The sequence below is a fragment of the Nannospalax galili genome, unplaced genomic scaffold, assembly GCF_000622305.1.
Source record: "Nannospalax galili isolate Female #2095 unplaced genomic scaffold, S.galili_v1.0 scaffold142, whole genome shotgun sequence".
In the NCBI taxonomy this organism is placed as follows: domain Eukaryota; kingdom Metazoa; phylum Chordata; class Mammalia; order Rodentia; family Spalacidae; genus Nannospalax; species Nannospalax galili.
In genome coordinates this window covers 1144987-1162005 of record NW_008348793.1, presented here as the reverse complement: position 1 = coordinate 1162005, position 17019 = coordinate 1144987, and the positions used below count along the sequence as shown (strand labels likewise).

At 38.7% G+C, this 17019-nt stretch overlaps 1 protein-coding gene across 1 annotated transcript in view; it reads right to left on the bottom strand.

Annotated features, from left to right (window-relative positions):
* Positions 1–1824: 1824 nt before the first annotated feature.
* Mettl14 (methyltransferase like 14) overlaps positions 1825–17019 on the bottom strand; it is a 24880-nt gene continuing 9685 nt past the window's right edge. The window contains exons 5-11 of the mRNA XM_008846038.2: positions 16594–16681; positions 13633–13723; positions 11799–11940; positions 10258–10350; positions 6229–6345; positions 4944–5154; positions 1825–3282 (exon numbers count right to left, since the gene is read on the bottom strand). Coding sequence (XP_008844260.1) covers positions 2978–3282; positions 4944–5154; positions 6229–6345; positions 10258–10350; positions 11799–11940; positions 13633–13723; positions 16594–16681 — 1047 coding nt within the window. The 3' untranslated portion in view covers positions 1825–2977. The remainder of the gene's footprint in view (positions 3283–4943; positions 5155–6228; positions 6346–10257; positions 10351–11798; positions 11941–13632; positions 13724–16593; positions 16682–17019) is intronic.

The window sequence follows — 17019 nt, the reverse complement described above, 5'->3', positions numbered from 1 at the left end:
TAGGAGAGGTACAGACAGGGGATGGGTCTAAATACGATAAAAATACATTGTATAAAATTCGCAAACATTCAATAGAATTTTTAATAAAAAAAGAATAGAAAGTCTTCCTCAAGCAGCACTGTGGGCCTCCTAATGCCCATTCTTGGAAAGGAAGGACACAGGAAGATAAACACCCGCACCTGGCTGAAACGCCTAGATCTCTGACCCCAGGCACGCAATCTGATAATTTTAAACTGAAAAATGTAGGCTGCTGCTGCCACAACTTTTACTATCAAAATACAGTAAGTGAAGCCACTAACACTTTATTTCTACCTAACTTTGTGACAACAGGAAACAAGAAGCACAAATCAGATGAGGCAGGAGTAACAACTGTCACTGAAACCCATTCCTCCACGAACAACATTCTACCATAAACCCACAGCCCAGCCTTAATGAATGCAGAATCAGGGCGCCACTCCATCCTGCTGCTAAAAGCACATTTCCAAAGGGATGGAGACTTCGGCTCTTGCGTCTTTTTCCTTGACCTGCTCTTTTCTTTCAGTTTTTCTATGTTAGATGGGCTGGGGAGCACTTAAGTTCCAAGCTACAGCAAAGTCACCACCTCTCTGTAAGATGAACTGCAAAACAGATTTCACAGGCTCACAGGCCAAGTAAACACCAGGATGTTGCTGTCCTTTAGGCCCAGAATATGGAACACAAGGGTTTGGAGCATAGGGAAGGGTCACTCCTTACTCAGAACTTCTAAGAACCTGCCACTGAGCAAATGGAATTCCCATCGCTCTTATTCCCTGGTCAAGACTGATGCAGTTTTGCTCTTGGATAATTTATAATTACTGAGATTAGAAATATCAGTACAGCAAATGTTCTAACCACCTGTGATAGTTCCATCAAGAAAGGTGTAAGCTAAATGCTTTCTGTACTAGAAATATTAACTGGCTGGGAAAGTCAAATTCATTGAGCATTTAAGGAGTCAGTCCTTCAGATTGTGTTTTTTTTTTTTTTTTAAATCTTCGAGAATTTCATACACGCATATAAGGTGTTTTGATCAAATCCATACCCACTCCCTCCCCTCCAACTCCTCCTGTATCTCCCCATCACTTTTTTTTCTGATAACTTCATGTACTCTTTCTTCTTCATTTTTTATGGGGCTTTTTGCTACTCTTAACATTTCCCCCCCTCTGAAGAGGTAACCCTAAAATCTTTTAAGGATTAGATAAAAGCTTTTGACATTTTTGGTTGGAATGGAGTATGTTGCTAGGAGACGAGACCCAAGGACATTGTGAGTTTTAGCCAAGAAACTGGCTACTTTTCTTTGGGGTCTTTTTGCCCTAACTGCCTAGCCAATTCCTACCTCCTATTCTTATCACACCATCCTGTGAAGAGGTTACCCAAATTACCAATAGGGAATCGGGACGCAGATGGCTCTGGCTTCTTCCATGCTGAACACGGATGCAGGGTGAGGCAACTGGGGTACCCCTTCAGTGGGTCTATCTAAAAGACTCCCAAATTGCATAACTCTTATCACCACGTGGAGACAGGATCTGGGGCTCTCAGGCAGTCCCATGTTCTCAGGCCCTCTGCTAGAGGGAGGCCAGAGGGAAGCCAGAACTTGGCACTCTGGCGGTCTGCTGAGATCAGAGCTGCTACACTGGAGGTCGGAACCTACCCTCTCAGGCTGTCTCCAGATTGTGTCTTTGGTGGATGTAATACAAGGTCGTTTTAGACACAAGATAACTGAGTACCACTAAAATGTACAGTTCAAAAGAAAAGTTTCATTTAGGTTGGTCCATTTCATTTGGTAACAATAATTCCATTTACAGAAAATGAACTCACAAATTTCAAGTTTAGTTTTATTAGAAAATTTATACCAACTAAAAAAGTATTGCCAAGAACAATGCTATTTTCTCATTCAGCATATCCAACAAATCCAGTTAAACATGAGTTAAGGCATGAAGCTTCGTACAACTGACAGATCTGCACCACCAGCCAGCGCACAGACACACCACGTGGTGTTAAGGAAAGGCAACTGCAGGTCCACGTCCAAGCTGTGCCTTTAAGCTGTGGGTTTCCTGTAAGCACTTTAACAATTTTTTAAAAAACAAGTTTAAAGATGCATGCCATTTCCTTATCACCAAGCATTTATTCCCCAAAATATTTAAACCAAACCCCTGGGTACGGGTATTTCTTTGGTTACCTTTGTCAATTTTGCTAAGAAACATGAAACTGCTCTGAAAGTCAGTCCAAGTCCACGTCCTCGGCACAGCTGTGCTCTCCTTTTGCTTCTTAGGAAGCATGAAGACTCATCTGTGGCTTTACAACTGACACTGATAAGCTGTTCTGTTTGTGTTTTAAAATCTACTAAGTTCTACCTCTTCTTTTACCTACCCCTGAGAGCGCCGTGTCCCCTCATAAGATCTGAAAGTCATTTTGTTCAGTCTAAGTCTTCAGTACCCAAATTATACTTGAAGCTATTCTTTAAATTTTTTAAAGTTGGAAAAAAAAAAAAAAGTTTTTTTACTGTTTCAACAAAAAAATGTTAAACCGTGATGGAGGCTGATCACCTGTTATAATGCTGCTTTATCCACATTCCCAACTTCCCATTTGCCATGGCGACAGTGGCAAGGACACACAGTTAATAAACTCTTACCAGCATTTCTGTGGCCCACGAAAGACCTTTCCACTGTTCAACTAGTTCCTAGAAGCAAAGTCGCAGTGGATCAGAATAAAGCCAGTGTTGGAGGTGGAGCTACTCACCTTGTTCCATTCTGCTCAGCAGCACACGACGACCAAGTAGGATCCCTCACTTGCCCTGAACGCTATGCGGACTGTGTGATACCTGGGGGTGTGGGGGGTGGCTTGGCTAAGATCTTCCGGACAGCATGAGACTCTAAAGCAAAGTGCAAGCTGGGGGTGAGCTCTAAAGTAAGTCTCCACAATAAAGACCAGAGGGGAAATAAAAGGAGAGTGTCCTGAAATGTTATCGAGGTGGGAAGCCACCTCTGTGTGTGCCTCCACGACCCCCCCTAAAGCCGCCTCTTTCTCCTCGGAAATTGGATCGATTTCTTTCTCGACCACGGCCAGCAGATGTTCCCCCTCTTCCTCCACCTCTGGGAGCTCCACCACCACGATCAGACTTAGATTTGGGAGGAGGTGACTTTGGTCTAAGTCTCTCGATTTCCTCTGTACATCCAGTCAGGTAGGAATTGGGGGCACTAAAGTAGGATGCATATGTTTCTGCATTATAGTTGCTATTTGTAAGTGTTGGTCCAACTGTGAGCCAGCCTGAAATGAATGAAAAAATAGATTACATTTATTTGCTTTCTCTTCTATTGATTCTTTAGGGGTTAGTTCAAATCCTCAATGTATTCACAAAAATGTCTTTATTACCCACAGTAATGATCTTTGTTATAGAATCCATGGTATTTAATCATGGTCATATCTTGTTTCTCATTCTAGATTATAACTTTTGTAAAATATCTTCATTGTTTGCCATTCATGTCATATATTGTTAGAATATCACTCATTAAAAAAACAAAAAAACATAAGGTCCATCTTTCCATGGGCAAACGACATGAAGACACATGTCTCAAAGAAGTCATGGATATGGGAAAAATACACACCACCATTAATCATAAGGAAACACAAATCAAAACCACAAGGTATCACCCAAGCCCATTTAGAATTTTACTCCATCAGAATTATTATCAACTAGACAAAAATAGTAATAATGATTAAGGCTGGAAAGGATGCAGAGAAAGGGGAACACTCAGACATTATTGGGAAATGTAAATTAGAATAGTTATTATGGAAAACAGTATGGTGGTCTCTTAAAAACAAGATTCCTTATAATCAAGAAATCCCACTCCTAAGGCAACTATCTAAAGGAAATCACCATGGTGAAGGAACATCGGCCCTTTTGTTTATTGCAGGACTGTTCACAACAGTCAGTAACCTACGTGACCACTGATGAATAGGTTAAAGCAAATATATATATATATATATATAATGAAATTCAACCACAAAAATAATAAAATTATATTACTGGCAGCAATACGGATGGAACTGGAGGGCACTATGTAACTGAAATACATCAGGCAAAGAAGGGTGAGTACCACATATTCTCAAGTACGGGGGAAACAAAAGTTCACCTGAAAGATGCAGAGAACAGCAGAGTGGTTACAGAAGGCCAGGTAAGAATGATGGGAGGGAGGAACACACAGGACTGAAATGAGTCCAGCACAGCCGGGGGGTTAACACACAGGATAACTTCTGTTGGAAACAAACTGAACATCTCAGAAGAGCATGGAGGATATAAATGTTCCCAATACAAAGAACATCTGAGGCGATATATGCACCATTACCTGGACCTTACTGTGTATGTGTACAGAAATGCCACACTGTAACTATAAACATGTATAATTATCATGTGCCCAAAAAAAGCAGAGCACAGAGGACTTACAGCAGTATTCTGCACTGTATATGCAGATGAACTTGTCCAAATCCGTAAAATGTACAACACCAAGCATCAACACTAACGTAAATTACAGACTCTGTATGATGATGGTAAGGGATACTTGCAATGCGCAAGTGGAAGCAGGAGACCCCGGGAAATCTGTGCTGTCCTCTCAGTTCTGCTGTGAATCTAAAACTGCTCATATTTGAAGTAGAGAAAGGAGAGGAATCAAATATGCAAGAGTTTTACTTTTCACAACACTATGTCCTACACCCTAGCACCCGCATCCCAAAGGACACATCGGTCTTTTTTTCGGTCTTTTTGAGACAGGGTCTCCCTGTAGCCCCAGCTGTCCTGGAACTCACTGTGTAGACCAAGGTGGCCTTGAACTCACAGAGATCCGCCTGCCTCTGCCTCCCGAGTGCTGGGATTAAAGGTGTATGCCACCACACCCGGCTTACATCAGTCTTTTTTGAAACCAAGGTCCTACCTGGCCGAATTGTACTATCTCTTCCAAATAGATGAAGGCGTCTTCTACCAAGACAAAAGTGCTCTATTATATGAAAAATTTCTACAGGCTTTTCTATATTGCCAATTTCAGGTTCTTCTGTGATGATTAAGTCAATGTCAACGTTAGCGTGAATGAAGTCTCCATCAGTGCTTCGCTTCACAGTTCCTTTGATCCCCATGAGGCAGTGTTCCTAGAAAAGGAGCCGATCAGTTCACTCTTACTACCAAGAGTCATTTCATAGCACTTTACATTTTCAATGTCCTCAATTCTAAAACAATCTTCACCTCTCTGAATCTTTAGCAAAAACACGACAGGAGAGCCTGGATCTCTGGAGGTGAGAAGATCTCCAGGTAAATGAGAAACACCAAGTATTTTCTTCAATACTCTCAGAGCACCTGATACCTTCAGAACCCCCTTCATGTCCAATCCAGGTATGTGGGCATTTCCCAAACCAGAGAGGCAGCACCCACACCAAATGGCTAAAGGCTCAGTCTCCTAAGATGGCTCTGCAGCTTCAGATATAAATCATCTCCACCTCTGACCAATAAGCTATAAACTGGATGTGCCAATGACCCTCCTGGGCTGAAATATCTGCCAGGGTGGCTCATGAGATTAAGGAAAGTGTTCTACTTACTATGACATGGTTACTGTAAGAATGCAACTTAAGAAAAGCCAGACAGGAAGGATGCAGAAGGTGAGGTGTGGGGCTAGGAGGATGGAAGTCTAGGCCATCTCTAGCATGCTTTCAGCAACTCCACAGCTTCACCAGCCTGGAGATGGTAAACCCTGTCCTTATGTGGACATGATCCTAGTCCAAAAGACTTAGTAAGAAATGTTGCCACCAACAAACAGCAAAAGCTGTTTGAGCATGATACTAGCAAGGCGCAGTCAGAAAGAGCGTAAGTCTTCAGTGGCTCTTGTGGAGGAGAAAGAAGGGACAATGAAAGAAACATGACCCAACCGGACAGCTACTGAGTGCCGCTGTCAGTTCTTCTTTCTGAGCTCAGAGAAAGGAACAAGTTCTGGGAGTCAGAGCTATTAGAGCACATGCCTTAAAGAAGTATGTCAACTCACAACAAACTGAAATCCCACTTTCTAGCAAGGTGGACACTGAGCTAAGACAGTGAAGGAAACACTTCTGAACTAACTTTGATATGCTTTTCAATGCTACTTTGCCAAGCTTAAGAAAAGAGCCTAGCCACTGGAATTAATTTCACATATACAGTTTGACAGAATAAAGAAAAGAAAATAATGAAGGCAATACCTTTGTTCTCTGGAAAACAGCCTTGGGATCCAGAGTCTTTGTCTTTCCAGGATTGTTTTTATTCGTTTTAATCCAACAAATATCTTCACATCTTCTGTAACCCCACTTACGCAAACACTAGAAATAAAATAATTTGAAAAAGAAATACTTCACTTAAAGAAATGAACAATACTTAAAATAACCAGAATTAAGAAGTTTCCTAGAGGGACACTAACTTTCATAGTATCACAGCAATTTTGTTTTAGTGTAGATACAGAAGAAATGTCAATCACTGTATGCAGGCACAATATAGAATTTAAATGCACCTTTTGGACATTGCATTAGCTACTTTCTTATCAATGTAACCAAATATCTGACAAGAAGTAACTTAAGGGCCAAAAGATTTAGTTTGTCAGTTCATGGTTTGAGAGCGCAGTCCGACACAGCAGAGAAGGCGTGTGAGCTCATCTGTGATGACACACGTGTGACGTTGCTTACTCCTATTGCTGTGGACCAGGAAGTTGAGCCAGGGCACAGAATGGGACTGGGCTAAACACCGGAAAGTCAGCCTACCAGCAACTCCTTTTCTCCAGCTAGGCCCAGGGTTGCCTAGTCATTTCCTCCCAAATGAATCTCCATCCTGGAGAAAGGCTCCCTTAAGACTCAACAAGTAAAGAAAACTTACAAGGCTCAAGAAGTAAACAATTCGCAAGTCACCAGAAGTTCCTGAAACTTAAAAGATCCGCAAGGCCCCTTTTCCAAGATTATATAAACAGTAAGGACTACTGAGGGAAAGAGGATTCTCTAAGCAGCAAAGCCTGGTAAGTCATGCAGAGAACTTCAGGGATGGAGCTTTCCTCAGTCAACACCCAGGCTGAGGCAGGCTTTCTGGTGATGCAACTACCTGAGTCACCTACTCATCTGTAGCCCCCCACCCTCCTGTACACAACCTGAGTAAACTCACTGGTTCATTCAGCTACGCTTGAATGGAATCATCTCATTGGTCTGTCATCAATGCCCTATCTGGAGTGAACAGAAATTTACTCACATTGCCCCAGGAAAGCCACACAACATTCTACCCCCGAAAGGTTCCACAACCTCCCCAAGCAGCAGCACTAGTTAGGGACCAGCTGTTGAAACACCTAAGCCTGTAAGAACATTTCACATCCAAACTATAACAGATGTTTATAGTATGCAGTTATGTATAAAAATACTGAAAGGATTACACTATATCCCATTTCTTTACTACAGATAGAGCATTCCTAACAAAATCTGAAATCTCAAATGCTAAAATTACCTGTAAATCATTGGGTTTTTGGAGCATTTGAATATCAAATTTTCAGATTAGGGCTGCTCAACACATAAAATCTCTAAAATCTGAAAAACTTATGGTCCTCAGTCTTTTTTTTTGTCTTTGAGACAGGGTCTCTCTGTAGCCTGGAACTCACTATGTAGACCAGGCTGGCCTTGAACTCACAGAGATCTGCCTGACTCTGCCTCCCAAGGGCTGGGACTAAAGGCATGTGCCAGCCACCACACCCAGCTGGTCCCAAGTCTTTAAAATAGGGGTCTTCAACCTGAACTATTTTCTATTGTCAGTTTTAAGAAAAAAAACAAAAAACAAGAAACTCTCAAATCTGGTATCATAGTTAGCTTTTATCGACCTGACACAAACCTGGGAAGAGGGACTATCAACTGAGGAATTCTCTCCCTCAGACTGACCAGTGGACATGCATTCTTGATGGCTAATTGATACAGGAGGGTCCAGACCACTGACCAAGCCTGGGGAAGCAAGCCAGTAACCAGCATTCCTCTAGGGTCTCCGCTTCAGTTCCTGCCTCCAGGCTCCTGCCTTGGCTTCCCTGATGATGGACTACAAAGAATGAAGATGAAGTGAACCTCTTCCCTCCCCAGTTTGCTCTTGGTCAGTGTTTTATCATAAAACAGAAAGCAAACTAGGACACATGATAAGTTCTATGATTCCTGATACCTGATTTTTTCTCTATCCTGTGACAAAACTAAACACTTGAAATTTTCTGATAAGTTCTCATTTTCAAATGAGTCCTATAAAACTATACTACTAACTACTATGAAAGTTCAGACTTAAAATTGTACTTTCATTTTTATTAATTTTCAAAATAGAGATACAATCCTTAGTATTCCAGAATCTGGGACATTTAAGTGTATAACAAATGCTACTGGCTAAGCCACCGCTTAGTGCATTTGGAGCATCTATCACATGAGGTACCAACTGGCTGCACTCCTGCTTAGCTGAGTAACAGATGAGAATAATAAACTGTCTAACATGATATATTGGTATTTGACCAAGTATCCATAAAAGTAGAGCTTTCCATTTTGCAAAATGTTCTTAGTATATTCATTTTCAAGTTTAAAATCCCAATCTCAAGATCAATAGAGCAGTGTCCCTTATCCATGGATGATATGTTCTGAATACAACTATATAAATATATATCTATAGATATATATATATAAATATATATATATAAATCTACAACAATAACTGGTAATAAACTAGAGCAATTACAATACACTGTGAAAGGTGACATGAATGCGGCCTGTCTCATATATTCATATTCAATAGGGAAAATGACCACAGAGACAGCTAAGTGACTAAGGCACAGGGAGCACATATGGAACAGATATGTTGACGGGGTGACCCTGAGATTATACAAGATTTCATCATGCTATTGAGAATGGTATGCAATTTAAAATGTGTTATTTCTGGAATTTTCCATGTAGTATTTTTTGGGCTGTGACCTTGTAAATGAAAAATGGAAAGTGAATCCTGAAACAAAAAAGCAAACCAAGAACTACCATATCTGTTCCTGTTGCTAAGTATTTGCTCTGTACTGTGTGTTCATTATCACAATGTCCAAAACCCTGTATGTTCTAACATACCAGTTTACCAAAAGATCATGAGGTGTTCTCACATTGAGTTATCTGGATATTCATTTCAGTCAAACTCTGTTTTCACAATATGATAGACTGCTTCATAAATGAAAAAGACAAACTTTTCTAATCATGTTCAACTGAATTTAGGGGTAGGAGAAAAGCTAATTTACCAAAGGTAAACGCCACTGTGCCCACTGAAACTTACGTTTTTTTCTTTCTCTTTCTTTTCAATAGTGTCTTTGAGAACTATCACGAAAAAAAATATAGGTGCTCAGACTGTACTTGGTTTGACCTTGGAGTCAGTAAGTGCCAGAAGCAATGATGTTCTAAACAGCCCTGAACTCACTACTGACATATATAAATATACCGTAACTGTAGAATTTCAGCACGTGGGGAAACTTTACCTCAGTATATGCCTACTTCTCATATAATCCTACTTGAATCTTTCACTTGTCAAATGTATACCTCACCAAATCAACATGATTACATATTGCTGTATAACAAGCAATACATTCTAAAAACCGAAATCGTCATGTAGTAACACTTGATGAAAGTGATTTCCAGTCTCACTGCTTCATATCAGCTAAATTAAGACCATATTGAAGACTTCCCAACTATTTAAAAAAGCTTGTGGCATTTTGTTTCCTTTCAGCAAACTTCTACAATCTAAAGAAAAGCTCTGACATAAAAAGGAATCTAAGATTCTTGTTATAAATTGAGGTTTGTTATAAATTGAGTTTGTTTCTGTCATTCATTCAAACTATGAGCTCAACATGCTGTATGTACTTTCTACTTTAATTTTACTTCCATTTAGAATACAGGAATCAGTCTTATTTGGAGACCCCTTCTGAGCCATTCATAAAGACCAGTCAATGAGGCAGCTCATCTGTGTGCTGTGATTTGGAGCTGCAAACCACTTCGTCCAAATATTTCCTAGGACCTACACTAATAACTTAGTGCCAGTTAACTGACTTAAGAGTTAACTGGGTAATTTAAAACTATTCAAGAAACAGAGGAAATAAGTAACATTAACTTTCAACCCTGTAATGTATGTACCATACTGCTTTTTCCTAATGAATTTAAAAATCCAGTTGAAAAAAAAATTTTTTTTAAACAAAATAAAAAACTCCAACTTACCACCCTTCCAAGGTCCAGTCCTTCTCCAGAGCCACACCAAAGAAAAATGAATGACCGAGGTGCAGCAATCTCATCAATTTCTAACTTCATAATCTATAGGAAACCAAAACAATACAGCATAAAATTATTGCTTCCCATTCATCATAAATCCAAAAGAGTAACTAGTGAGACTTACTAGGATTCTCTAGAGTGTTCTTAGACACTCTCATTTCCACTAGGAAATGAACAGAAAATAAACTGTTCTATATACAAGTATATACATCATTTGCGAACAGACACATGCTTATTTTCACAGCAACAGTTCACAGAAACCACATTTACAGGATGATGGACTTTTATGACAGATCTCACAGCAGCAGCTGAGCTGGACAAGGTTAAATGAGCCCAATGGCAAAGGCAAAATAAAATGAAATCTGTTTTGTGTAGTGACATATGCCTATCCACAGACAACTTGGGAGGCTGAGGCAGAGGCTGCTTGTCCCGAGGCATCTGCTGGGATCCTCTCCTGCAGTTCTGTAACTACCAGGCCTGTGTCTGCCCTTTTTCCATACTTCTTTCCCTCTGGTTTATTCTATAGGACCATTCAGATGTTCTCCTAACCTCGTTAAAACCTTCAAAATCTTAATGTCTTCCAAACAAAAGACTAAGTTCGTAAGAAATAATCTGAATATCCCAGTATATAACCCATATAAGGGCTCCACCACCTACAAGCCAGAGTCTTAGGTCTCCATCCCTTCTGACCTTGCTGTTCCTCCAGTTAGACTCTTCGTCCTATATTCTTCTTCACCTGCCCAATTCCAACTACTTATGCACCTATGTCCCATCTTCTAGACTGGTCAGCGTTCTCAGAGCTTATGCCATCCTCCGAGAATGAACCGTTAAGTTGTAATTACTGGTTTAGATCCATGTTCATCCCATTAAACTGAGTATGCTTTAAAGTAAAGTGCTACATTTTGAACTGTAGTACACGGCACAGGACAGAGTGGTACTCCAGATATATTTATTACTTTTGTGATTGAGCATAAAGAGATACTTCATGTAACAAATTGGAGCTATTGGCTTAGTTAACTTTATTTAGGATATTGAAATTATGCGCACATATATCTTTAATTAAGCTCTAAGTTCCTTAAAAAACAGAAATCATGTTGCACACACACATTCTGATGTTTACTGAAACTAATCAAGTGCTAAATGAGTTATAAATCATTCTGCATGCTTTTCTTTCTGGCTATACATAAAAGAACTCAAAGAAAAGGATGATGCGTCGTCTGTAGTCTACTCACTATCTGCTTGGTTTGTGCCTCAAAAAGAACTAAAGACAGTGTAACATTTGTCAAAGTGCTCTAGAACTTCAGCTCTAAGTTGGGAATCTACATGTGTAATTTCAGCCAAAATGAAGGGTGTGTGTGTGTGTGTACAGTGTATGTGCATGTGGTATACAAACACAGGAATGGTGTTTATAAATCCCACTTTCTGATCAAATAAGTAAGTACTCATTTGAAAAGTAAGTAACTCATCACAATGTGGAAAGCCCATCATACGTCATCCCAGGTCCAGCACTTCTCGTTGGCAGTGATGCCGGTCTCTCTATAATATTCTTCTAATGGAGGTTCCAGAAGAATCACATCAAATTTGGGTGTCAATTCTCTGATGTCAAAGGTTTCTATATCTGCTTGTAAGTACCTAACAAAGAAAAAATGTTTTTTAAATACTTTTCATTTTATATGAAAGAAATTCTTATCCAGTATTATTGGTTAATTATTGCAAACCATTATTTATATGGTAACTATGAACTAATTACTAAATAGCTTTTTATAGTGGGTTATCATAGACATTATATCAATAACCAATGTCTTCCTTAGGATATGGACAAGTTATAACAAAAACCATATTATTCCCCATGTACATCTAGAATGTATGCTTCATTTATTTTTACACTGAAAATCTATACTCAGATGTGAATCTATAACCTATTTTCATTTGATTTTTTATAAGAACTATTATTATTATTTAATTAGGTTAGAAAAAACATTTCTCTCTTAAGTTTCAAATTCCTCCTTTAAAAGTAGTTTCTAAACATGGAATTAATTTGATTTTATTAGCTTATTCATTAATAAAAATGTCTTCATTAATAGTCTTTTCACACTAATGAAACTTGCCACCAGCCTTTAATAAAGTAATGAAGTTACTTTCACAGTATAAAAGCATTTTAAGTTCAAGATATATTAAGAATTTTTTTTTTTACTTTTTAATGCATTTATTAATTCTTCAAGAACTTTTTTTTTTACAATTAAAGTTACAGTTTTAACAATATGCAAAATATTACAGTAATTCAGATTTTTTGGCATAATGATTACAGATTTGATAAATACATTTTATATCTCATAATAGCGATGAGGATTATACCAAAGCTATTAAAACAATTATGAGAATAAATTCTATTGTCACTTAAGTATCTAAAGCTATTTTCCTTTGCGTTCTTCCAGAATGATTTGTTCTTATTCTTTACCTTAATTTGAGGGACTTCAAGAAGATACTTGTTTGTTTGTTTTTGTTTTGTTTTTTTCATACAGAAGAATTCATTCCAAAGCAAATTTTATTTATTATTACTGGAGGGGAGGCATAGGCCACGGTTATTTATGTAAGGAGGTAAAAAACAACTTGTACAGTTGGTTTTCTCCCTCCACCTTTAAGTGGGTCCCAGAGACTGAATTTGGGTTGCTGGGTCTGCATGAGTGAGCAGTAAGCACCTTTACTGACTGAACCATCTCACCAACCCCCAGGTCAAGATTCTTTAAAAGTAGGAATTTTCCCTTTTGTTTTTGAGGACTTAGGAGCTTTTAATGCTTAGAGTGAAAATTCACAGGCTAGGTTTTCTCATTGCCATCTATGGAAACAGAATTTCCTGTCATCTAGGCCACATGTGAAGGACCAGCCTCCCCCCACCCCACAACAAGGTCTTCTGAGTGGTGAGGGCCTGCCCTAGGAATGCAGTGATTTACAAACTCAGAAGCCAAGAAGCAAGATGATGAAGTGGGCGCCAGGCCTTGGCAAGGCAATTAAGTGTTATTCCAGTTACTTCTCATCCCAGCCCCAAGAGACAGCATCTCCATTTTAGAGATGAAGATCCTGAGGCTTAGACAGGCTAATCAACTTATCCATCAAAGAGTTCACAAGCCTCACAAATTATCTGGAAAGTTAAACAAGAAGTTATTATAGCTTGGGCTGCAGAGATTCAAACTGATGTATTTTACTAAAACAAAGAGTAGGAACATCTTGAATCTCAGGTAGATGTCTTTAGAGGAAGGCTATAGTATAAGGTAAAGAGACTGATTGTTAAGGCAGAGGTAGAAACAAAAAGCACTGGCTACTTACATAGGAGGTGTATTGGACTTAGCTATTAACTCATCCTTTAGCCTGATGAGTTCCCTTAGTTTGGGGTATTCTTCAAATCTGTCAGCTAGACCTAAGGAGGAAAGAAACAGCAAATTCTAAAGTTCAGTTCAACTGAAGCTAGCATTAATGAATACAAAAGGTCTGAGTCTTCCTAAAAAAAAAAATCACACACACACACTCACTGCAACTTTAAATTAAAATTAGAAGTTCCTTTCTATCATTTCTTTTGTTTTCCTCACACAAGAAACAATGCTCACAAAATAAATTATGTAAACATCTTAATTTTAAAACCAAAAACTTGAAGCTGGGGGTGGTGACACATGACTTTAATCTCAGCACTTGGGAGGCAGAGGCAGGCAGATCTCTGAGAGCAAGGTCATCCTGGTCTACAAGGAAAGTTACAGGCCAGCTGGGGCTACAAGGAGACCCTGTCTCAAAACAACATAACAAAACACCCCTCAAAAGTTGTGGCGGGGGGCTATAGAAATGGCTCAGCAGGGGAGCGCAGCATCCTAATTAGGCAGCTCACATTTGTGAGCCTGTAACACCAGCTCCAGGGTGTCTGACACTCTTGAAGATTTTATGATTGTCAGGTTTTAACACAACAGAGTTAGTTTCTAATCATCTACAAAATAGAAAGTATAGCTTGAAGCAATCTGAAGCGTATCTATCTTCCTCCATGAACAGATGAACAGATCTGTGGTATCAAGTCTGAAACGTGGGGATCAGCCCTCTTTCCGGTCCCTTGGCATTAAGGTCTTGGGACAAACCAGGCACCTTTTCTAAGTCTCATTTTCCAGCTTCTTTTATCGTATTATCATAAAAAATATACTTGTTTTCTTTGGTGCTTCAACATAAAGTGTTTTAGTCCTTTATTCTGAACAAATCTCCATTTGACTCAAAATACATCAGTGAAGTAAATTTTTTCTCAATCTGTAGCACATTTTTTTTTGCCTTGGAAAGCAGGTACCTTAAGAGCAGGAAGGTTTATATTAAAATGGAGGTACACAATTTGTCACTTTTTAATGCTATCTCCAAATTCTGCTTATAAAAACATTAAAATTAGAGCCATGCACAGTAGCACGTTCCCTGTAATCTCAGCCATTAAGAGGCAAGAGGATCACACAGCTTGCTTGGGCTTATGGCAAGTTCATGGTCAGCCTGGGCTGACCTTGTATCAAAATAATAAAATAAAATAAAATAAAATAGGGCTGAGGACACAGCTCTGTGGTAGCACACTTGCCAAACACACACAAGGCCTTGAGTTCAACTCTTACTACTAAAAAAAAAAAAAAAAAAAAAAAAAAAAACCATAAAAGTCACAGTTAAATTAGTCTACTTCAGGAGTAATACTTATAGGTGGCAAATTTGATTAGACCACATTTAAATTTCTGTGCTGCAATGATACAATCAAGGAACTAAAAAGGCAACTAACAGAGAGAAAATCTTAAATCGTGCACTAAGACATTCATACCCAGAATACATAACGAATATATATATACACCAACACAGAAAATATAAAACTTTTAATTTAGTAATAAAAAGGAAAAATTGTGAAATAAGCAAAATATCTGAATATTCAAAGATATTTAGATAGTTAATATGTTGCTAAATGTATCATCAGTCACCAGGAAAATGTAAATCAACACCACAATAGAAGCTGGGCCTGGTGGCATAGATCTATAATTACTGCTACTCAGAAGCTCAGGCAAAAAGAATCTTCAATTTGGGATAGCCAACAATTTTAGACCAGCCTGGGGTACAAAGGGAGAGTGACTCAAAAAAGAAACAAAAACAAAAACAACAACAACCCCCCCAAATAAAACAAAAAAATAAGCAGAACACCTCCACAATGGTATACCACCTAGCACCCACGAAGGCGGCGTAGTTAAAAAAAAGTAACACAGAAGCTGAGAAACTGGAATCCTTACAAACTACTCTTAGGAATATAAAATGATAGAGCAGGTTTGAAAAGCATTGGGGTAGTGCTGCAAACAAGTTAAACACAGAATTAACACATTAAAAAAAAAGCTGACAAAAAGAATTAACACATGACCCACCAATTCCACTTCTAGATACGTGCCAAAGAAAAATGAGAACGCCACATAAAAACTTTCACACAAATACCACAATAATCTGTTCACAAAATTTTAGAAATACAAAGCTAAATGACTAGATAAACAACGTGTGTGTCTGCACGCATGTGTGCATGTCCATACATGGGTATATATTTCACACACAGAATATTTGGCAATAAAAAATGTTCTCATACAGGCCATAATATTAATGACTCTAGAAAACATTATGCTAAGTGAAAGAAGCCAGTTACAAAAGACCACATATTGTATGAGTCCATTTATGTGAAATGTCCAGAATAGCCAGAATTATAAGGAAAGAAAGGAGGTAAGTTCGTATGCCTGAGGGGCAGGTGGGAAGAAGGAATGTAGTGCACATGGTAATGGGTACTAAGCTTCCTTGGGGAAGAAGCAAATGTATTATTTTATTATTTTTTTATTTAATGTGCGTGAGTGTATTGCCTTCATGTATGTAAATGTACCTATGTCATGCAATGCCCTCGTAGGTTAGGAGAGGGCCTTCAGATCCCCTGGAACTGGAATTATGGACAGTTGTTAGCTGCCATGTGGATGATGAGAATGGAACCCAGGTCTTCTTCAAGAGCAGCCAGTGTTCTTAATGGCTGAGCCATCTCTCCAGCCCCAAGAAGCAAATATTTTAAAACAGACTGCTGTTGTGGCTGCCAAGAAGGCTCTGCACATACTGAAAGAACACTGAATTATACTCTGTAAAGAGGTCAGTCAGAAGGTAAAAAGAAAGTTAAGCTTGGAAAACAGTTTTATTAGAAATAATCTATAAAATGCATAAATGACATACACATAATCAGTAACTCACAACAGGATAGTCCAAATAAATCTGACATACCGACATCCCTGATGAAGTTCTGAGGTCTATGTCCAGTGTCTACAAAATGTTGGCAGTAATCATTATGGGGATTTAAGCTCTGTGTTCCCTAAAGAAATCAAACGGTCAAAATTAAATAAGCAGTATGCACTCTGGTGGCAGATACATTAATTTGTTGCTGGTTTTATTATGAAGCCATAAAAAGTTTGAGAGAGGAAAAGTACTAATATTTGGAAACACATCTAAAAACATAACTGTTCAACATGAACACACTATCATCAAATTCTAAACAGTCAAATATCAAAACAATAGTTCATGAGTAATATTGAGATCCTTATTTTACTCTGGAAATTTCTTAATAATTGAAAGATTTGTATAGAAGAAAAAGGTTTTGGAGCTGGAGAGATGGTTCAGCGGTTAAGAACATTGGCTGTTCTTACAGAAGAC